Genomic DNA, 24379 nt, shown 5'->3' with positions numbered 1-24379 from the left:
TGGCCTCTGGATCAGGCCTCTACAGCTTAATTTCAACCCAAACAAATGACAAAGTGTGATACAGCGGGTTGTCTAACTTTTTGCGACTGAAAAATTATAATTTTGCTTTAATGTGGCTTAGGTCTGCAGACAGGTTCATATCACTGACACAAAATGACAAGGTGGGATACACTTTTACCGAATGTTACCGACTTTTAACTGATTTTATGAAATTTTGCTCGGTTTACGATCACAAATCCGAATGTGCCATATTCGTGCCAAATTTATATTTGGAAATCATTTTCCGAAAAAATTCGCTCACCGCTAGTGATACATCTGCCTAAGAATACTTACATGACCACAGATGCACATTATAGCTTTTAATTCTTTTTTTTTATATTTTAACAGATTTATATTTGTTGTATGGATTCATAATTTTAGAATCTTGAATGGTGTGGGCATACTGTAGACAGATTAAATTAAGTGAAGAATTAAGAGTGTCACAGGTTTTGGGGTATTTTATTTTTTCTGATTTTTGCAAGTTTGTTATGTAATGCACATCTAGTTTTTCTCATTCTTCTTCTCATATTTGTGCCCAGTAAGACTTCAACAACAAAGTTCATTTGAGAAAAACAGGCTTAGTTAGGAAAGACTTCAGGAGCGCATGTCCTTGGTGCCAGGGGTGGTGTCAACAAGTCACGTTGTCTTGGCCACAAAGTTTTAAAAACAGGGAAAAGGGCAACGTTTCTCCTTGTGGAGAATGACATGCTTGACATGCCAGTGTGAGGAGGCTTATCAGCCATGCAGGGTTCATTTGTGAAATTAAATATGTACGTAAGGCCAGAAACAAGTATTACTACAGTTTTGATTCAGTCCTTTAAAAATGCATTTTTTCTCTTCTTGTCTCCTGATTGACCAGGTTCTTCTTCCTGTGTTGCCTCTTTTAAGCCAATAAGATTTCTCAACAATTCTACACCTCCATCCCCTCTAACATCATGAAGTCTCACAGCCTCAAAAGACGTCAGTTGTATGTCCCGCCTCTCCGCTCTCAAATCATGGAGTCTCACAGCCACAAAAAAAAAACTACATACAGTAGCTTACTTCTATTCCACCCTCCCCTCTCACTGCATGCTGTCTCACAACCACAGAAAAGGAAACTGCAGCTGCATACCCCTCCTCCCATGTAGACTCAGAGTCGCCTACAGAGATGCTGCTTCTCCATTCACCTGCATGCTTTAAAGTAGAATACATTTTCAGAACATTACAAACAACTAAATTTGAAGAAGATGGCAACTATTCCATAAAAGGATATCTTTATGTGCCAGATACTCTTTAAGGCCTTTTTTGTCTAACACTTTTGCCATCCTTGACTTGGTTTGTGGAGGCTATTAATGATATTCAAACTTCATCTTAATATCACAACACAAGCCCACAACAGTCATTGCATTATATTGATTTTATTCCCCCATTGCTCATTTAATTGTGATTTGAATTCATTCTAAAATAATTGAGATAAAAGGTCCACATATCGGGGTGTAAAAACTGATTACTGAGCCCGGTAGAAGAGCCGACAATTATTTTGCATGCTATACAATGATTTTTATTGGTTACAGCTTCTGGTTAAATTTTTAGAATATTTAAATTAAGGTTTGAATTGGAAGCGTCTACAAATGGGCATTTGAGGCCTTCACACCTACCATGGTCAGATCGGTCGAAACATATATAACACATGTTAGAATTTCAAGAAAAAAATTGGACTCTTCCAGATATAGGAAAATAAATATCCTGGTGGCACTTAGATGTTATTTATTTTTTCTTTTATTTTTAGTTCACTTGCCCCTCAATGTATCTTACATACAAATATTCAGGAGTCAGACGCATTCTAGGTTTTGTGTTACAGTAATTCACAGCCAAAATATTTGTGTACCTTTCTTTAATATAAAGAATATAGAAAATCAAATAAATTAAAAGCCATAATAGTAATAATAATAAGGTATAAATAAAAATGGGGTAAAGTGACAGGAGCATAAGAGATCATTCCAGACAGGATGGGATGGAATATTGCCATGTGAGAGCAGAGTCCATGAACTGAAAAATAAGTCCAAGAGTATATCTTAGGGCTCATACTCACTTGTGAGAGACTCGCATGATTCTTGTGCGAGTCTCTCGCATGAAAACCTGGCACTGCCGCCGGCATTCGGACCGGAACGTGTGGCTGCATGTATTTCTATGTATCCGCATGTTCTGGTCCGAGTGCCGGCGGCAGTGCCAGGTTTTCATGCAAGAGACTCGCACGAGAATCGTGCGAGTCTCCCGCAAGGGAGTATGAGCGCTTAAAGAGAGGTACAACATGTGATGGAGGAAAGATTCAGTCAATGAAGAGAAGAAACAGAAGAATCAGTTTAGATGACTTATGATGGTTTGGCTTCAGTGCATTAGACCTCGGTTCTGGTGACAATGAAAACTTTGTACTAAGACTATAATGTAGTCTTATGGAGTAGAAGATGGCTAGAAATGTATTGCAATTCAGGACTTTGATGATCTGATCCCTCTCAACTGATGACGCAAGACATCATTTAAGAAAAAAACATTATTGTTGTAGAATTGACCTTCTCATTTGACATCTAAATAATGAGTGGTCGTGGTTGAGTCTTCACACTTATTCATATCGCCAATTTTGGTTGGCCTTTCGAGAGGAGATCCAAAAGAAAAACATATAGATGACCACCTGATTTGCACTGTAATCTTTGTGGTTCTTCATGCACAATTATTAGTAAGGTCTAATTGCTTATCTGTAGATTTACTCAAAATATAAAGACCTTAATGACATGTGATTGGTTCCAAAGTCAATTCTAAATGAGAATGTTGTCTCGTGGACTGTTGGACAATATGTCAGAGCCTGATGATTCTGTGGTGCCCTGGTAGATCAGTCCAGTTTAGGTTATTGACATGTAATATAGTCCATTACTAAGGAATGTTGTAAATAGCTAGCAGTTGGGGACTCCATTCCCATACTGTCCTGAAGGTCACTTTAGCTAAGAGACACCTGTGGTCTTTGAATCTTAACCTGGAGAAAAAAAAAGGAAAAAAAAATTATTGTACGTTTTTGAGAAAAGATCAGCCAAAATAATTGAAATAAAAAATTGAAGTTAAAAGGATTTAACAAAGTTTAAAACTGTTGTCTCAAACTGGTAGCTGGTAGCCCCTTTTCATATGCCCTATTAAGCCACATTGAGGTCACTTGGCACCATTGGATAGGTGACTATTTACTTGACGTCTTAAAGTGTAAAGAGTTAAGAAGACCAGAAGACGACTTGATGAACATGAGATGAAGCGAAGACCAATGAACTCACCTCATGTGTGGTATCTATAGCTTCCAAGTTGGGCTTAAATTTCTCCCTTTTTGATGAAAAACTGTCCTTGGAAGAATCTGCAGAGAAGAAAAGATGAAGAAAACATTCAGGTGGCCTCATGGATAAGGAGATCACAAATGCTTCTCCATCTTAAAGATAACATTGACGTTTTAGTGTCCATCTTAAGATGCATTGCCAAAGACCTAGTCAGCATCGGGAGTGATGCATGACATGACGTTGCAATGTCATGATATTTGTTGCCTGAGCCTTACTCAGACTCACACCGAGCATTTCCATGAAGAACAGAGAAACCAATGAAGCAAGATCAGAACCGGTGTGGAGCTGTGGCAGCAGAACATGTGAGCATTTAGAAGAAAAAAAGTATTTTTTTTACGTTTTAACCCCTTTCCTGGCAATTCAGCAAAATGACAGATGGCTGCCAAGTTATTGGGATTCGCATGGAGCAAATCACAGAAAGTTTGGATTCAGGTGAAACCCAAATTTTGGAGAATTTGATTTGCATCAAATTGATTTGCTCAACTTTATATTAAATCTAACTAAAATGGCCTAATTCTAATAAAATCAGATGATGTCTTTGATAATAGTATGGGATCTCACACAGGACAGGATCCCATTAGTTTACAGTGAAAGACCGTTTTAAGAAAAATAATATGGTAACTGTACCTTGATCTACGTAATCTACATCTTGGACCAGATTGTTAATTCCGACAGACCAGTCTTCTTCCTCTTCATCATACCAGTCTTTTTCTTCATCGTTTGCAAATGGATCCCTGAAATGACGTAATAAATCCAACAAAATAAATAACTAAACCAAATGGTAATTTACCGTAAATAGTTAAAGGAGTAATTCAGTTTATAAAACCCTTTTTCATACAGCCTATTAGGGAATTCTGAGTTAAACGCCAGTCATGGGTTACAGTGGGTCACTGGCTGTCCAGTTATGGGGATAATTTGTGATCAGTTTATTATATTATTATCATTACATGCTCTTCTAACAAGTGGAGAACCCCTGTAAACATCTCATCTCAACAGTGGAACATGAACCCACCCCAAATATTATTGGCAGAGATGGTCATCCGCCATCTTCCTATTTAGAGCAGTCAGGATTAGGAATAACAAATATGGGAAACCAGGACTTCAACAAAGGTAAAGCTGAAGCCTATGGATGAAAAAACTTTCTTAATTTTTATGTTATTTTCATATTCTCTTTTTTTGTCAACTGGGGAGGGGTTTGCATCAGCAATTTGGATTGGTTGTGACATTTTTAATGATTATTTATTCATTTATTTTTTTTAACACTTTTTATTATTTATTTTTCATTTATCTCACATATGGTGCCAACGTAAGGTTATAAAAGACCTTCAGGGGTGTCACCCTCATATCCACCATAAGAGCATGGCTTCTCTATGGATTGTAAATTAAGGCCATGCAAAGGAGAGCTGACACTCTCTTCCTCCCATTTGCTCTACGACCCCCCGTTGCGATGCAGCCACCTCCTGTGAAGTGGTGTACGGTGACATGTTTCTGTCCTTGTGTAATTAGGCCCTTCTTGACTTCTGAGCAACACAGGGCAATGGTCCAGACTGGTCAGAGTCATGTATTGGATTTGCTTTATCTTTAAAAACATATTTTCAAAATAGTGGCACGGCGCCTATTGCAATGCGTTCACTTGCACTGCTGCGTGACCGTCTCAATAGTCAGAATTAGTATTGGTCAGATGGAGAAAGTTGCAAATCCGTATCTCAATTTTACAGAAAGCTAAGATAGTTATAGGAAATATGAAGTTAATCTCTCCCGCCTGTGACATCTATGGGAGCAGATATCCTTAAAATGAGGAATCTCATAATTTTTGATACCTGAGCCGCATTTCATTTATCGGCCCTCATCTGAGGTCCCCAAAGGAGGTAGGTGGGAGTGTCTGGTACTAGGTAAAGCAGGTTCTGACCTAGAACCCACGTTCAGTGCTGGGAAACACAACACACTGTAAGGATTGCACCATTTTCTAATGCTCCCCTTTGTAAGACCTGCACCATTCCTATGACAACAGGTCTGGTAACTTTCTTTTGTTTATCCCTTTTATTTGTATGTGATTGTATAAACTGTATTGTCATGTCTAACATCTGTTGTATATTTTTATAATCACTGACTAATTGTTGGATTAAATGCATAAAATATAATAACTTTGGTCCTCTTGCTCTATATAGTGAACCCCTGAAGCTCCATGAGGCGCAACGTTACCAGTAACGGGTGTCCAATCAGGCTTTAATAAACAATTGGTGGTGGCAGCTAGTTTATTCTGTTATTGTGAAGCTTTGGAGTGACCATACTGAAGTATATATATATATATATATATATATATACTGTATCTATGTTTTGGATTATATCTGATCAGTTGCTGAACAAGAGTGGAATTGGATGTTTATATGCTATATGTTCACCTTACAATTACCTAATAACCTGCCCAGTAGCAATAGCAGCCATTATCTTGTCCTTCAATTGTGAGTCAACTGTGTGATTGTCCTGACGATTAGTGGAGGTGTTGGATATCCTCCTGATCTCCCTGACAAATTCGTGGCAGGTGAGTGTTATTTTGACAGGAACATTTCAAACTATAAATACAGTAAACTTTTTTCTTAATCTGATATCACCTGTAACTGGGTGAGCAAGTATATTAGCCCCAGTTACAGTGGATATGCAGCTTACTGACTGCATATAAGAGCTTACTGGGCCTCCTAGGATTTAGTAGGGTTGTGTTCCCTCCCTAGACTCAGTGATCACATAGCTACTGGGTCCAGGAAAGGAAGCACTATTAGTTCAGAGCTGTGAAAACAGTGAAAGAGAAGGCAGAGATGGTAATAAACCCCACAGAAGTGCATGACTGATGCATTATATTCAGTGACATTTTAAAAAGTATCTGTAAGTCTCTGGAGTTAAAGTAATTTTATTTCTTATATTAATAGTGCATATGAAAATAAGAAAATTTACTATACATCTTATCAGAAAAATCTGTTTATTTCTCCCCCTGAACTGATCATTTATTTTCAAAATTGTCAGTTAACTGAGAAATCTGAACTCAGTGAACATATATTGTCAAATTTCTGAGATAGGAGATGACAGTTGGTGCTTGTGAAGTTCTTTGCCGAACTGTAACTGTTTTTTTCAGCAGAACTTGCAGCAGAATGTCTGTCTGCCTCTAGCTCCTCCCCCTCTATGTCTGTGTCTGCCTCTAGCTCCTCCCTTTCCATAGAATTTTAAAAGCACCAACTGTCATCTCCTATTTCAGTAATGTAAACATCTGTCTTCACTGAATACAGATTGAGAGCATACATTCAGCTCAGGAGGAGAATGAAGCGTATTTCTATGATAAGATATATTACAAATTTCCATACTTTCATGTGAACTATTGATTTTTAAATGAAAATTAAGGCATGGAAACTCTTTAACTTTGTTTACCACAAACGCAATTCTACTTTGATATCCCCATCTTCATCATGCTACCCTGCCTGTATCTGTACCTCCAACCATTTTGTTCCACTTAATATAGAGACTATCTAGGTAATCAATCGGCAGACTGGCTAGGTCTTGGGACCAGCTAAGTACCTGGACTTTCTACAAAAGTTGGGAAGGGGAAATTTATAGGCAAATTGTTCCATCTGGTTGATTCCTAACCTGGTAAGCCCAAGATCATGACCGTAAGGTGACAATAGGAAATTCCACCCAGATCACAATAATCCACCAGTATCAGGAATGACTTGTGTAGTCACAATCCATCTCCAACCCAACAAGATCCCACTGGTGACAACTTGTGGCCGTATTGAAATGAACAGCATTCAAACATTTCCTTCTGGATGCCATACTCACCATGTTTTGACTCTTTTCTCTCTAATGAAACAGACGACAACAACACAAATTATAATCAACAGGACTGCGATGGCTGCTCCGATCCCTCCATAGACACCAGACTTTAATATCTTCCCGTTACAGTTGGGTGACGAGTAAATATATAGATCAGTTTTCGGACATCTAGAGAGAGTTGACACCAGGAAATTAAATATTTAACAGGCAAATGGGAAGAATATAACAAAGATGTGGAAGAATGAAAAAAATATCTAGGAATCTACACATGGAAGTTCTAGATACATCTAAATCAGTGTTTCCCAACTCTGGTCTTCCAGAGCCACCAACAGGTCACGTTTTCAGGATTTCCTTAGTATTGCACAGGTAATGGAATTCTTGCCTGTCAAGGTGAGGCATTTATCACCTGGGCATTACTAAGGATTCAGATTTTAAGGGATTCAGAAAGATAATTGGAGGGATCCAATGGCTGGATATCCTTAAAGACAAAAATGTCCAGGAAGGATGGGAAATCTTGAAAAATGAAATTCTCAAAGCACAGTTGTTAACAATTCCGAAAAGAGGGAAGAATAGGAAGCATTTAAGGAAACCAGGATGGGTGAACACAGAACTTAAGCACATGCTAAAAAGGAAGAAAAAAATGTTTATAAAATGGAAAGAGGGAGGCATATCTAAAGAAGAATATAATGCTGTCTGCAGAATCTGCAGGGCACAAATCAGATTAGCTAAAGCTGAAAATGAATTGAGGCTTGCAAGAGATGTCAAAAGCAATAATAAAGGATTTTGGGGATATGTCAAAAGTAAAAGAAAAGTCAAAGATGCTATAGGATTTTTACAGGATGAAAATGATGAAATGGTAAGACAGGATGTTGAGAAGGCTGAACTTTTAAATTCCTATTTTGCATCTGTTTTCTCTCAGAAAGGAAATGTAACACCAACTGTTATTCACTGTCCTATTAAGGGAATAGAAGAATCCAGGATATCTATAAACAGAAAGATAGTGAGGAAACACTTAGCTAACCTAAATGAATTCAAGTCTCCAGGTCCAGATGAATTACACCCCAGAGTACTGAAGGAGATAGCAGAAGAAATTTCTGAACCACTCTCCATAATCTTTGAAAATTCTTGGAGAACAGGAGAAGTGCCAGAAGACTGGAGAAGAGCAAATGTTGTTCCTATCTTCAAAAAGGGTAAGAAGGTGGACCCAGGCAACTATAGGCCGGTGAGTCTGACTTCTATACCAGGAAAGATCTTTGAACAAATTATTAAACAACATGTAAGTCAATACCTGGATAAGAATGAAGTGATCAAACAGAGTCAGCATGGGTTTGTAACTAATAAGTCATGTCAGACTAACTTAATTTCCTTCTATGACGGTATCACTGATTGGGTGGATCAAGGAAATGCTGTAGATATAGTATATCTTGACTTCAGCAAAGCATTTGACAAAGTCTCTCATACAATCCTTATTGAAAAAATGACTAAGTATGGAATGGACAAGGCAACTGTTAGGTGGATTCATAATTGGCTTAGTGATCGGACCCAAAGAGTGGTCGTAAATGGCTGCACATCCAGTTGGAAGAATGTCTCAAGTGGGGTACCACAGGGCTCTGTCCTGGGCCCTGTATTGTTCAACATCTTTATCAACGATTTAGATGAAGGAATTGAGGGTAAACTGATTAAATTTGCTGATGACACAAAGCTAGGAGGGATAGCTAATACTAGAGAAGAGAGAGAGAGGATTCAAAAAGATTTAAATAAACTGGAGAAGTGGGCAGTAACTAACAGAATGGTTTTTAACAGGGAGAAATGCAAAGTACTACATCTGGGCAATAAAAATGAAAAAAGCATATATAGAATGGGAGGAATAGGGCTAAGTGACAGCACATGTGAAAAAGACTTGGGTATACTAATAGATCACAGACTGAATATGAGTCAACAGTGTGATGCAGCAGCAAAAAAGGCAAATGCAGTTCTAGGATGTATTAACAGAAGCATACAGTCTAGATCACGTGAAGTCATTATTTCACTCTACTCCTCTTTGGTCAGACCTCATCTGGAATATTGTGTCCAGTTTTGGGCACCACATTTTAAAAAAGACATCAACAAACTGGAGCAAGTTCAGAAAAGAGCGACCAGAATGGTGACCGGTCTGCAAACCCTGTCTTATGAGGAAAGGTTGCAGGATTTGGGAATGTTTAGTTTGCAAAAGAGAAGACTGAGAGGAGACTTAATTGCTGTCTACAAATATCTAAAGGGCTGTCACATTGTAGAAGGATCAACTTTATTCTCATTTGCACAAGGAAAGACTAGAAGCAATGGGATGAAACTGAATGGGAGGAGACACAGATTAGATATTAGAAAAAACTTTTTGACAGTTAGAGTGATCAATGAGTGGAACAGGCTGCCACGAGAAGTGGTGAGTTCTCCTTCAATGGAAGTCTTCAAACAGAGGCTGGACAGACATCTGACTGGGATGATTTAGCGAATCCTGCTTTCAGCAGGGGGTTGGACCAGATGGCCCAGGAGGTCCCTTCCAACTCTACGATTCTATGATTCTATGAAGGAGATCCTGACAACATGACCTGTTGGTGGTTCTTGATGACTGGAGTTGGGGAACACTGATCTAAATTAATATCCCTAAAAATAATCATCCACTATGCCTTGACAAAAGTGTATTGTGCGTGCTACCGACAATATACTGAATCTCTTTCTACTCGTTAAGTATATCGCGCCTTTTGATACCAGACGTTCTTAGCTGAATGTTAAGGGGTTCCTCTTAGGCGGTCTATTACCATGATATGATTGGAGCTCATGTTAACACATTTAGTGGAGAAGACCCTCCTACCAGGATAAACTAGAATCTACAAGGAGGAGTCGTTCGGTTCGGGAAACCCAGTTTCATAACCCTTCTAGGGTTCATAGAAGGATGTTCCCTGAAGAACATTTTTCTCTCTGAAGGACCAGTTCTGTCTTGCATTACACAGAACGCATTGATTTGATCGGACATTGTAAAATGTGGCTTAGCTGAAGGGAAACTGAGCATCTACTGCCAAGCTACCCTATAGATTACGGGTGATCACTGGGGACACTAGAAAGAAGCAAAACAAGCTTAAATGTCCAAAGTAGACAAATCTCTTTAAAAAAATCAGGATTTTGAAGACTTAATGAAGATTGGAAAGTCATAGGAGTTGGGTGGATGGATGAAGAAGGTAGTGAATGTGAGGAGGAGACTAGAATACAATAACATTAGTTGCATCTCAACAACATGTATGAAGATTGCAATGGCAACTTTTCCTACTTATGAAGAGCAATGGTACTAGATGAAAAGTCTCTAGATAACCATGAATATTTGTGATCACAATGTCTATGAGATCTTTCTCTTCCGATTTCAGCTTGGTTGACAACCATTAAAGCCACCATTAGAGATCCCACTTTAGTTGTGATTCAAGGTAAAACTCAAAGACATACGGTAGCTAAATAGTACTTCTAAAGAAGCCGCAAGGGTTCGGATGTTTTCATGGCTGTGCATAAATATGGATGCTGATAAGTATATTATAGTTCATAGTGTTCTTACTATAATACTGTATGGAGGAGTTTATGAAGCCCATAGTACTGTATAGAGGACAATATGGGGAACATAGTATGATCGAGAGGTCTATATGTGATCCAAAATACTGAATGGAGGACTATATGGGGCCCATAATACTGTATGTAAGACTGTATGGGGCCCACAATACTGTATGGTTGAACTTGTGGGGCCCATTATACTGCATATGTGGGGTTTTTTATACTATTTGGAGGGCTATGTGGAGGCCTTTATACTATTTTGAGGGCTATGTGGTGACCATTTCACTATATGGAGGGCTATGTGGGGGCATTATACTGTTTGCAAGACTGTGTTGGAGGCCATTATAGCATTTGCAGGTAATTTATGTGGGGGCATTATACTGTTTTCAGGTCTATGTATTGGGCATTATACTGTATGCAGTACTGTATTGGGGCCATTATACTGTTTGGAGGGCAATGAGTGGGCCAATATAGTGTATGCAGGAAATTATACAGAATGATGGTTTTTGTGTTGTCCATCATACTCTGTAGAGGAACGTATAGGTCCAGTATGTTGTTTGGAGGGCTGGGTGGGGGCCATTAAACTGTTTGGAGGGCTAGTGGGGGTTATTATACAATGTGGATGGTTGTGTCGTTTCCAGGATAAGGGTTTAGGGAGAAGGGGAACAGTACAGTAGGATTGTCATATCAAGTGTGTAGAGTGTACTGGGGAAGAATTCACTATGGGGTTATCACACTGTGTTTTGGGAGGCATGATATTTTATGGGGGCAACGAAAGGGCAAACTGTGAACTTCAATAGGAGGAAAATTACTTTTTTAGGGGTTGCAAAGTTGTGAGATATGCTCTTCAGAGACCCCACTGAATATTAAGATTTTTTTTGGGGGTAGTGGTTCAAATAGGTCTTCTGTAATTGGTCCCATGACTTCTATGTACACCCCTGGTTCTGACTGATGTTAATAATTTTGTAAGTGGATGGTTTGGAATGCAAAGAGAAGACACAATGTACAGAGTGAGATTAAGGTGCTAAATCACAAATTGAAGCCAAGGGAAGTTGAATATTTCCCTTAAACAGTTACTTACAGACAATGTGGGCCAGTGTTGTTCAGGATTTGGCAACTTCCATCTTGACAATTTGTATAGCTTCTTGATATTGCGTCACAATGAGAAACGCAAACCAGTCCTGCCTCAACAACTATTGGTTCGTAAAAGTCTCGAAAACCAGCTGAGATGTTGCTTAAGCACAATTCTGTGGATGAAGAAAAATTTTTTAGGCAACATATATATAACCAATCCTTATCTGCCTCACTAAGTGCTATGTCTCCTAATTTTTCAAGCAGTGTGGTCAATTACCTCTCAAACATTCTAGACATCATTTTAGAACAAGAATTTTACTTCCCCCCAGCTAAAATGGTTAAAAAGGGTTGTCTTTACTGAGATGACCTCCATCCAGAATGTGAGCACCATGGAGATGAGCGCTTTAGGAGTGGTTCTCAGTGATTAGTTTATTGCAGTAGGTTGGCATTCTCATACACGTTGGCACATTGTAAAAAGCTGATTTTGCAATAGAGTCCCCATTCCTAGTGATTTATTTCAGCAACCACCACAGGAGGATTATAGTTATAGATGGTGGTTATTTGGATGAAAGACCATGTCCTGGTGATTCAGTAACACAAATCCACCTAAGCGGGGGTTATTTATTTAAAGGGAATCTGTCACCTCTTTTTTCCCCTATGAGATGTGGCCACCGCCATCAGTGGCTTATCTACAGTATTCTTTAATGCTGTAGATAAGCCCCCAATGTAACCTGAACGATAAGAAAAACGAGTTATATTATACTCACCGGGGGAGCAGTCCGGTCCGATGGGTGTCACGGTCCAGGTCCAGCGCCTCCCATATACTAGCAATTACATCGTCCTCCTTGCTTCTGTCACGGCTCCTGTGCAGGTGTAATTCTCTGCCCTGTCGAGGGCAGAGTACTGAAGTGCGCAGGCGCCAGCCCTCTCTGACCTTTCCCGGCGCCTGTGCACTGCAGGACTCTGCTCTGCCCTCAACAGGGCAGAGAATTATGTGTGCGCAGGAGCCGCAATAGAAGCAAGGAGATGGGAGGTGCCGGACCCAGACTGCGACACCCATCGGACCAGACCGCCCCCCCAGTGAGTATAAACTAACTCGTTTTTCTTATCTTTTAGGTTACATCGGGGGCTTATCTACAGCATTACAGAATGCTGTGGATAAGCCCCTGATGATGGTGGCCGCGTCTCATAGGGGAAAAATGATGTGACAGATTCCCTTTAATGCAGTGGGGATAATTTTTCTGGTGTAACCTGCTGGTCATTAGCATGGTCTGATGTTTGTGCCAGTGTGCTTGTGTAAATAATAAACTGCTTTTAACTTATTTAGGGCATGGAAAATAATATTTGACCCAGGGATTTAACGAGCACCATAGAACTCTGTGCCATGCCCCGCCCCTGAGGACCTAACACTTTAGTGAATGTAGTGGCCAGAGTTTTCCTTCGCAAGTCATCTCTCCTCCAACACAATCCTTACCTTCTTCAGTTTTCAGATTTTCAGTCTTTGTAATTTGGAATCCATCAGAAATGCAATTACTAATTGGCATATCTCCTGTGAGTTAAAAAAATGTAAAAAAATTCATTAAATTGTTCACCTACAGAATAAAACAAAAGTCCTTGTTCCCGATATGGTTTACAATGTAATTTGCTTTCAATGTAAGTATAGTTATGGTGAAATGCCATTTACAATGTAGATCATTTAATTCACCATTTCCTAAACTGACAGAGGGGCAAAAGATTGGATAAGGAGGCTAAACCCAAAATGGGCTCTCTTTCACTTGGGCACCATGTCAGTTACATATACTTTGGTGTCAGCAACAAAATTGATGAGTTAAAGTTTTCAAAGCTGGAATCGAACAATATCATTTTCACTTATTAATTTGTCCAGGTTACATTTTGAAAGATCATTTTAATCTGAAATTTGTACATAGTTAAGGATCAAATGTTCTATATACAGTATTGTGTGAAAGTTACAAAAAATGCTGCAAAGTAAGAATGCAGACAAAAATGGAATTATTATTGTTGGCCAATTCTTGGAGTCTTCAAAGTTTCGAGGTAGAAGGTTGGGTTTTTGGCCACAATTCTTCCATGAAGACCACTTTTGGCCAGAAATCTCCAAACAGTAGATACAACCACACTGGTTGCTCCTAGTTTTGAGCTAATGGCACTACTGGAAATCATTTGACTTCCAAGGGAAGTAAGCATAATGTGTCTTTCGTCTGCTGTACTAAGATTTCTTGGCATACTACTATATTTGCAGTCTTCAATGTTGCCCATTTCTTGGTGTCCTCAATGCTAATAAGTACAGGCAGATACTTACCCATCTTGTGATACCAACGGGGAGGTGTCTGCTTAGTTCCAAATTTATTTTGCAGCAGCAAAATGACAGCAAATATACAACCAATGTAATTAAGACCAAGGAGGACTGGAAGATATGATCCGGCTCCACAGAGCCCTGATCTTACATCATCCAGTCTGTCTGGGATCACATGAAGGGATAGAAGGATCTGCACAAGCCTCATACACAGAAGATCTGGGGTCAGGTCTCCGATTTTTTTTAGAAGAACCTCCATGCTGAGTTCCTTCAAAAACTGTGTACATCTAGAGGAAGTTATCTGATACAAAAATAAGCTAAGCACACTTCTAGTTTTGGAAACTTTCTTACTTTGCAGCATTTTTTACACTCCTGAGTAAAACTTTTGCACAGTGTTGTATATATGGAGGAGGAGCACATAGCTTTCATATCAGGGAATCGGATCTTACTTACTAGAACTATTACATAAGATACTGCTCAGCCCTTTTTCCACATCTTTCACGACGTTGTTATACTGCTGAGTTACATTAATGTCAGACTTGTATTCTATCTCGATAATAACATCATAATCCACATTAACACTTCCTTCACTGTGGATGAGAAGAATAGCATGTTATCCTATTAGAAACACAACTTCTGGACCACTTAATTCCATCCTATGGAGATCTATAATTTTCTAGTAAAGTTAAGACTTAAGAGATAAAACTCTAAAAAGTACATCCCCTCAACAGTTCCATGATTCTTCTTGCCACGCTCGTCATAAAAGCTTAACCAACATACGAACCCATCATTGTGTAAAATCGAGCTACTGTGCCCCATATTCTCTGCCGACGGTCAGATGTAAAAAAGGGGGAGACAGAAGCGCACAATAGGGTCTTATCCAATGATATAAACGTTTCAACAGATATGGATCCACTCACCTGGTTCAGTTGTGTGAAACACAACAACCATAAGCACAAATGGGTAGGATCCGATGAACTGCAGCAATCAGCCGGTCACTAGAATTGCATATATAGGAAGGAGAGAAGTCCGGCTTTCAGGATCGCGCTGTTCCAGTCCAAAGTTCACAAGGAGTTAATCCAAGGACCAAGCAGTGATTATAACTTTCTTTTTATTCCATAAACTCTACGCGTTTCGTGTACACACTGTACACTTCCTCAGGAGCAAAGTTACACTGGCATCACATTCCATTCTCCTTATATACTAACTCCCCCAGGAAGTGAGGTAGGTGCTCATTGCACTTAAAAAAAAAATTCACACATAACTATCAATGATTTTTGTGATTTTACATTATGTTGATAGTTATGTGTGAATTTTTTTTTAAGTGCAATGAGCACCTACCTCACTTCCTGGGGGAGTTAGTATATAAGGAGAATGGAATGTGATGCCAGTGATTAACTCCTTGTGAACTTTGGACTGGAACAGCGCGATCCTGAAAGCCGGACTTCTCTCCTTCCTATATGACGGTCAGATGGTAATCCAAATATGTCTTAAAGTTATGATTAACATAATATTGTGTTGAGTCACCTTCCACCCCTAAACAAACCGCTGTGACTATGGGCGAGACCAATGTTTTAGAAGGTTCATACCAATCACGCAATTATTTACCTGATGGACAGAATTTTCACATCCTTATAGCCTGGAACATCTTTGTAGACAACCTTCATCTGTTATGATGAAAATAAAGGGAGCAACGTTAGACTCTGATCTCCAGCGAGCCCCAGTAAATCCCGACAACACTGACCTCCATTACCCGACTACTTGTTTGACTAGTCCTTGCCTCCCCTATCATTCTACATTTAGGCTCCACCTGATCTCAGTGAACAACCCGTGTCCTTTTTGACTTTGCTTCCCTAGCTCATTGTTCTTTCTGTAGTAAAACTTATTGATATTGACTATTTTCAACCCATTCCCATTGTATTTTGTCCAACCTTTTACAATTGCCGAGTACCTCTGCTATAACCGGTATCTAGGTTAAAGGGCTGTCCTAAAAAAATATTCCTCTGAGTATCGTGGGATCCTAACAGAACTTCTGAAATTTCGGAGTCTTAGTCATGGATGATGGCTGTGTTCAATATTTCTCAATTGTATGCCCAACTAAATGCTACAAGTAGAAAACTTGGACCGGACATGGACAGAACAATAGTTATACAGATGGGTCTACTGCTATGATTAGGTAACCGAGGAGGATAACAGGGGAATAGGCGAGGCAACCAGATAACCAGAGAGGTTGGTAACTAAGCTGATTGCAGACCTCTAAACTGACAACACAACTAGAATTAGCCATGGGACGTACCTACGATGCCCTAGACGTCTCGGCACAGCCACAGAATTAACTAAGCCTAAAGAGAGAAAGGGGAAAGCTAAACTGCCCCGGAGTAGAACCCCAAAGGAATAGATAGCCCCCAAACATATATTGCTGGTGAGACAAAATGAGGCACAAACACAGGCAGAAAATAGATTCAGCAAATGATGGGGCCCAAACTGTCTAGACAGAATAGGACAGGAAAGGATACTGTCTGCAATCACGCAAAAAACCCTAAGAAAAAATCCAACACGTCTGATATGCAAAAATACTGAGGCCCCACGACCTCTCCCCCACTAAATCAGAACTCTGGTGTAACCGGACGCAAAACAAAGATACTGATATAACAGGGGATTAGAAATACTGCAAAGACTGACATAAGCTGAGGCAAATGAAACAGGGTCCAGCACAGGTCCCAGCATGGAACCAGGCTGGACTAACACCAGCAAGGCAGAAATGCAAAAAGGTTCGAGCAAACAAATAAATTATCTTAAAGATGCAGGACGAAGCAAGAGGCAAGCAGACTTCCAAAAACCTCAGGAAGAAAACCGAATCACTGGCAAGAGCTGAGGGAAGGTTGCTCACTTAAATCACCCCAGTCTGTAACACCTGACCTCCAATCATCCAGCTCAGGTGATTGACTTCTGTCAGCCAGACCAGCTCCATTACCAGCAGCAACCACCAGAGGGAGCCCAAACTCAGAAGCCAGGTCAAAAGTGTTCACAACAGTCTACACTTACCCTTACCCTTATCTAACTTAGTTACATGCTAGCAGCCTGGACTTCCATGACAAACATTAGGGGATGATCTCACATCCTGCATCAAGATATCTTGAAATATGGGATGTGAGATGTACAATGGATGCCTGTATTGAGTTTAACTTATTAGGAGACATGTTGTTTCGCTGTGTCTAGCCTGGTAATACAATTCAAGCAGTTATAACAAATTGTGCATAAGGCCTTGGAATTTCTTAAAAAAGGACAACCTCATTGACAACTCACAAAGGCATAAAGCAAAGGGGAAGCAGATACTAATAAGCAAAAAGTATACTATTGGTATTCAGCTATTAGATGGCTCGATAAGGGTAGGTTACGGAATATGTAGAGTTGATGAAAATTATTTAAATACTTACATCTTTTTTGAAATCCATTTCAAACTTTTTATACTCGGCGGATTCATCATTTTCGAAATTTTTATCAAACTTTAAGTCAGCGAATCGCAGAAACACGTTTATAGTCGTGGTGACACTTGGTCCTGTGTAGAGAGAATAATAAATTGAATAATGATACAGAGTAAAGATATAGGAAAAAAAATCCTCTCAGCTCTGCAGCTACTTTTGCAGTAGAAGTCGCCCTAAATATCGCTAAAAATAACAACGGGCATCAGAAAAGACCAATCCCATCCCCTTACCCTCTTTGATGAATCTCATTTCTTTTCCCCATCATATATATTTCCAAAATCACATAAATTTAGTTTAAGATGAGATTCTTACCGATCACAACTCTGTCTATGACGTTTTCACAAAAGGGTCCATAAAAATTGTCAAGACATATGCACTTTATTCCATCATAGGTGCCTCCATTGTGACATGGCTCTGTGGGAAAGAGATATAAGGTTATAATGCTTTCATAAATATATATTTGTGAACATATATATATATTGTTGTTGGAACGATGTTGAGTCAACCGCCAGAGGTCAGGGCCGCCCTTTGGTCCCTGTATCTAATATAACACTGGACTACTCTACTCATGGCCAGAAATAGACATATCTTCTGGTTGTTCTTCTCATCAATTAATGACAGCATTGGGTTTCCTGACATACAGAAGGAACCAGAGATTTAGAAGATCTGCAGTTGTGATCTGCTGTTGTCACCAGTTGCCATACATTGAAGTCAACTAGATGATGCGATATACACTCACTGGCCACTTTATTAGGTACACCTGTCCAACTGTGTGTTAAGACTTAATTTCTAATCAGCCAATCACATGGCGGCAACTCAGTGCATTTAGGCATGTAGACATGGTCAAGACAATCTCCTGCAGTTCAAACCGAGCATCAGTATGGGGAAGAAAGGTGATTTGAGTGCCTTTGAACGTGGCATGATTGTTGGTGCCAGAAGGGCTGGTCTGAGAATTTCAGAAACTGCTGATCTACTGGGATTTTCACGCACAACCATCTCTAGGGTTTACAGAGAATGGTCCGAAAAAGAAAAAAAATCCAGTGAGCGGCAGTTCTGTGGCCGGAAATGCCATGTTGATGCCAGAGGTCAGAGGAGAATGGGCAGACTGGTTCGAGCTGATAGAAAGGCAACAGTGACTCAAATTGCCACCCGTTACAACCAAGGTAGGCAGAAGAGCATCTCTGAACGCACAGTGCGTCGAACTTTGAGGCAGATGGGCTACAGCAGCAGAAGACCACACTGGGTACCACTCCTCTCAGCTAAGAACAGGAAACTGAGGCTACAATTTGCACAAGCTCATCGAAATTGGACAGTAGAAGATTGGAAAAACGTTGCCTGGTCTGATGAGTCTCGATTTCTGCTGCGACATTCGGATGGTAGGGTCAGAATTTGGCATAAACAACATGAAAGCATGGATCCATCCTGCCTTGTATCAACGGTTCAGGCTGGTGGTGGTGGTGTCATGGTGTGGGGAATTTTTTCTGGGCACTCTTTGGGCCCCTTGGTACCAATTGAGCATCGTTGCAACGCCACAGCCTACCTGAGTATTGTTGCTGACCATGTCCATCCCTTTATGACCACAATGTACCCAACATCTGATGGCTACTTTCAGCAGGATAATGCGCCATGTCATAAAGCTCGAATCATCTCAGATTGGTTTTTTGAACATGACAATGAGTTTACTGTACTCAAATGGCCTCCTCAGTCACCAGATCTCAATCCAATAGAGCATCTTTGGGATGTGGTGGAACGGGAGATTCGCATCAGGGATGTGCAGCCGACAAATCTGCGCCAACTGTGTGATGCCATCATGTCAATATGGTCCAAAATCTCTGAGGAATGCTTCCAGCACCTTGTTGAATCTCTGCCACGAAGAATTGAGGCAGTTCTGAAGGCAAAAGGGGGTCCAACCCCTTACTAGCATGGTGTACCTAATAAAGTGGCCAGTGAGTGTATGTAATGGTATCATAGCAGATTGCTATTACTTTCTTATTGTCTGGTTTATTGGCTACCACTTGGTAAATAATGTTTAAAAATGTTCATTGCAATACTTTTTATGGCCACAAGGTGTGCTGTGGTTTATATGTGCTAAATAGTGGAGACCTGGGTTCAAATCGGAATAGGTCAGTGTTTGCAGGTGGACCAATTTTTACCTTGAATATGATCTGCCAATCACCTTTGGATGAACAAATCACAGAGACCAATTTATATGTCTTGGGGAAATGCTATTACACACCAAACATATACTGGAATTACAGAACATGTCATACAAAGGGGACCTGGTCACTTTGGTTATTATGTCATTTTAATGAGCAAGGGTCCCACTCTATGTCATCTACATGCCTTATGAGGGCCTATGTATAGATGTGCCTTCATGATATAAACACTGTTAACATTTTTACAATAATGTCCTTTGAAAAAAAATACAAAAAATAAATGTAACTTACGTATTGTAGGTATATTTGGTTTTGTTGTAATTTTGGTTGTAATTGGAATTCTGGTTGTAGTTTTGGCTTTAGTTGTGCGAAATACAGTGGTGAGTGAAGCTGAGGTTGAGGGTTTCGATGACTCAAGAATTGTTGAGTTTGGAGGTTTTGTAAACAGAGACCCTGCTGTAGATAAAGTTTCTTTAGAACCCCTTGTTGTCATCAGTGATTCTTTAGATATCGTGACATAAGGTGTTGATAATGATAATTTCGTAGTTATTTGAGCAGTAGAACTTTTTCCAGAAACATCAGCTGTAGATTTTTTTCCCGTAGAAGCGTCAGTTACTGGCAATGGCGATGTTTCCATGTCTCCAGATACTGTTGTGTCAGTGACTCCAGAATCTTCATGGGAAGTTCCAGTAATCAATATAGTTGTGTATATGATATTAGTTGATGGAGACCTAGTCTCTATGCTCACAGGTGTCGCTGATATGTCAGTTACAGATGTTGGTGTTGTCTCGACATCTCCAGTACCTTCTGGTATTGTAGTTGGTGTTGTTTTAGTGGCATCTACAGAACTTTCAGGCGTTGTGTATGTTACAGGCAGCCCAGTAGGTGTTGCTTCTTCACTTACAGAAGCTTCTGGTGTTGTGAAAATTTCAGTAACTGATGATACTGCAGTCTCAATATTTCCATCAGATGTGGTGGAAACATCAGGTGCAGAAGTTTCTCCAGAATCTTCAGGCGTTGTGAAAATTTCAGGTAAAGCAGTGGGGGTTGTTTCAGTGCCCCCAGATACTTTGGGTGTGGTTGGTGTTTCTATGTCGCCAGGCCCCTCAAGTGTGGTGGATATTTCAGTTACAGTACTTGAAGTTGTGATTACTTCAGTTACAGATGTGAATGTCGCTTCAGTGTCCCCAGTCTCCTCAAGTGTTGTGGATATTTCTGGTATATCAGTTGGAGTTGTTTCAGTGTCTTCAGATCCTTCAGGTGTGGTTGGTGTTTCTATATCTCCAGACCCTGGTATATCAGTTGGAGTTGTTTCAGTGTCTTCAGAACCTTCAGGTGTGGGTGATGTGTTTATGTCTCCAGACCCCTCGATGGTTGTGGATATTTCAGGCACATCAGTTGGAGTTGTTCCAGTGTCTTCAGATCCTTCGGGTGTGGTTGGTGTTTCTATGTCCCCGGGCCCCTCAAGTGTTGTGGTGGATATTTCAGTTACAGTACTTGAAGTTGTGATTACTTCAGTTACAGATGTGAATGTCGCTTCAGTGTCCCCAGTCTCCTCAAGTGTTGTGGATATTTCTGGTATATCAGTTGGAGTTGTTTCAGTGTCTTCAGATCCTTCAGGTGTGGGTGATGTGTCTGTGTCTCCAGACCCCTCGATGGTTGTGGATATTTCAGGCACATCAGTTGGAGTTGTTCCAGTGTCTTCAGATCCTTCGGGTGTGGTTGGTGTTTCTATATCTCCAGACCCTTCAAGTGTTGTGGATATTTCAGTCAAATCAGTTGGAGTTGTTTTTGTGTCTTGAGATCCTTCAGGTGTGGTTGGTGTTTCTATGTCTCCAGACCCCTCGATTGTTGTGGATATTTCAGGCACATCAGTTGGAGATGTTTCAATGTCTCCAGATCCTTCAGGTGTGGGTGATGGTTCTACCTCTCCAGACCCCTCAAATGTTTTAGACATTTCAAATACATATAAGGAATCAGAGAGGGAATTTTTATATATTGATCTTTTTTGGTCTTTTATTTTTTCCTTTGTTGAGAAATGTCTTTCTTTGCTTGGAAATATGATTGAATACTTTTGTACATGTGGTACTTGGTTGCCTTTTTTTTCATTAGTCTTATCTTTACTCACTAAGATGTATTCCTTTTCCAGGTCTGGTTCATCTTCTTGGATATTTTGTTCATTTTGATCTGTACTCTCCAAATATATTTTTGGCTCGTCTACCTTGTTCTCGACTTGTTTAGTAAAGTCTGGTTTCTCTGGATCTTGACTTAACCATAAACGACGTCTCCATTCGGCAACTAATAAAATAAAAAAAATTGTTTAGAATGTGAAATATTAATTTTCTTTATTACTTTTCTACATCTGAAAACAGAAAATATTAAAATAATGTTCAACAAAAATATACTAATTATTATTATGGTATACACCTTTCTCTAACTTTATAAGCACACCTCACGGGCTAGTGCGCATTTTTTAAAGGCTAATGAAGATGAGCAAACTATATGTGTATATCTAGTATATAAATTGAGCTAGTCGGATGCTATAATACACACCATGTTTGGAGGGCAAAAGACAATGCATTTCGCCCCAAAAATGCCATACCAACAGTGAGGTTTGGAGGTGGGAACATCATGGGATGGGGCTGTTTTTCATCATATGACACTGGCAAACTTCATACGATTGAAGGAAGTATGAGTGGACAAATGTACTGAGGCATTCTTGAAAAAAAAATGCTGCCATCTACCAGGATGATGAAGATGAACTGAGGATGGACATTGTAGCAACACAATGATGCCAAACACACAGTCAAGAAAAATGCTCAATTGGTTTCAGGGTCAGAAAATAAAGCTGCTAGAATGACCGAGCCGATCCCCGAACCTGAATCCAAGAGAAAATGTATTCAGAGAACTAAAGCTCTGAGTTCATAGAAGGAGCCCACAGGACCCTCAGGATGTGAAGGGTGTTTGTGTGGAAGAATGGGCCAAAATCAGATCTGAGCAATGCCTGCCACTAGTTTCTCCATACAGGAGACGTCTTGAAGCTTGATCACCAACAAAGGCTTTTGCACAAAGTATTAATTAAATTTCATTAAGCGTGTTCAATACTTTTTCCCTGTTTCATTGTAGATTGGATGGGTTGTTGCCGACATCTGGTGAGAATTTCATGTCAATAGAACCTTTAGAAATAGATTTACTTAGAAAATTGGTGATGTGTTCAATACTTATCTCACCCGGTGTATAACAGCATTTTTACTATTTACTATAAGACAGCAAATTTTTTATTGTTATAGGGTAGCGGCATCAGCAATGCAGTAAATATGATATGGTGACATTATATACTTTATATTGAGAGCTCTGGTTGTCTTTATTGTATTTGTTTCTACTTGTACTGTATATGTGCTAATAATGGAAGTGTATTTCTATAACACCACGACAATGAAAAAAAAAAAATCCTATGTGCACATCTGCATTTATGCAACATAAATGATTACGATTTATGTGAAACTGTCACCTATTCACAGCAGGAGAAATGTTGCCATTTGTATGACAACCACTGGGTGGCGATGAAGACACATTTAGCAGAAACGTCCCATGATAGAGTATTGCCTAATCTTTTTTTTCCCGAAAGCTTGTCCTCTCATGACACACATTTTTTTATATGAATTCTTTGATTCTTTGATATGTCGAGCAAAGAGCAAAGATGAGAAAGAACACTTTTGTATCTATGACACATCAGAAGGTCAGTCTTGGCTTGGTTTCCTCTTATTAGAGGCAAATTATGTGTTTGAATTTCAGGAACAAGCAATATCAGCCCGAGTGTTGTGCAAACTGTGTGGGATTGTGCGGTCAAAGGTGAATTGAATGAGGCTTGGTAATCGGCAGATTAGGTGCCCTATTGCACAAGGGCAGGGTTGGGTTGGCCGAAAGACATGCCCTTGGGACAACTTTAGAAAGTGACTGGTTCTGGCCATGCTGTGTTGGAAAAAATCTCTGTCCTTGATTGAAAGATGGCGACTCAGTAAGTCAATAAGTTGATCTGAGCAGTGATATTGTCCAGTGGTTGGATCATTGATTTGGTGGAGCTGGTAAAACATGTAAAAGTGTAGTACCTGAACCTCTGCCTATGGGTTCGTATGTTTTATCTCCTGAAGGAGTTGATCAAGCTGCGAAACGCATTGTTTTATAGTTTTTTTAATAAATCTGATCCTCCATAGTTGCTCCACTTTTCCTTTCTTTCAGCTCCCGCACTACACCGTCACAGTTTTCCTATGTTTTATCTCTTGTTCAGTATTGGAGTACAACAGATCATGTGGCTGTGATTCATTATTCCCCCTAACACATGCTATCGATTGGTAGGAGTCTGAGAACTGAGATTCCCGCCATATGCTCAAAAAGCACGGAGGGGTGAAGTATGGCGCCTCCTAGTGCAAAAACTTCAAGATGGGGTTGACAACCTAAGCTACTACCAATAAATCGCAGAGTCGGCCAACTTAGGGTCGGTCACTGGGGGTCCTCATATGGTAAAGATCCAAGTGCACAAAGAATCGGCTGAAGCAGACGCTCAAGTGTGGCTGT

The 24379-nt window shown here is 39.9% G+C and overlaps 1 protein-coding gene across 1 annotated transcript in view; it reads right to left on the bottom strand.

The window, feature by feature from the left end:
* Nucleotides 1-2235: 2235 nt before the first annotated feature.
* LOC141074124 (uncharacterized) overlaps nucleotides 2236-24379 on the bottom strand; it is a 156832-nt gene continuing 134688 nt past the window's right edge. Inside the window, exons 7-17 of the mRNA XM_073561656.1 lie at nucleotides 20096-22102; nucleotides 17961-18062; nucleotides 17601-17722; nucleotides 15772-15830; nucleotides 14617-14753; nucleotides 13327-13401; nucleotides 11860-12025; nucleotides 7215-7376; nucleotides 4017-4123; nucleotides 3333-3409; nucleotides 2236-3046 (exon numbers count right to left, since the gene is read on the bottom strand). Coding sequence (XP_073417757.1) covers nucleotides 3011-3046; nucleotides 3333-3409; nucleotides 4017-4123; nucleotides 7215-7376; nucleotides 11860-12025; nucleotides 13327-13401; nucleotides 14617-14753; nucleotides 15772-15830; nucleotides 17601-17722; nucleotides 17961-18062; nucleotides 20096-22102 — 3050 coding nt within the window. The 3' untranslated portion in view covers nucleotides 2236-3010. The remainder of the gene's footprint in view (nucleotides 3047-3332; nucleotides 3410-4016; nucleotides 4124-7214; nucleotides 7377-11859; nucleotides 12026-13326; nucleotides 13402-14616; nucleotides 14754-15771; nucleotides 15831-17600; nucleotides 17723-17960; nucleotides 18063-20095; nucleotides 22103-24379) is intronic.

This window comes from Dendrobates tinctorius, unplaced genomic scaffold (assembly GCF_039654945.1).
Source record: "Dendrobates tinctorius isolate UK_male_01 unplaced genomic scaffold, ASM3965494v1 ptg000324l, whole genome shotgun sequence".
NCBI classification, from domain to species: Eukaryota; Metazoa; Chordata; class Amphibia; order Anura; family Dendrobatidae; genus Dendrobates; species Dendrobates tinctorius.
This window is presented reverse-complemented; position numbering and strand designations above follow the sequence as displayed.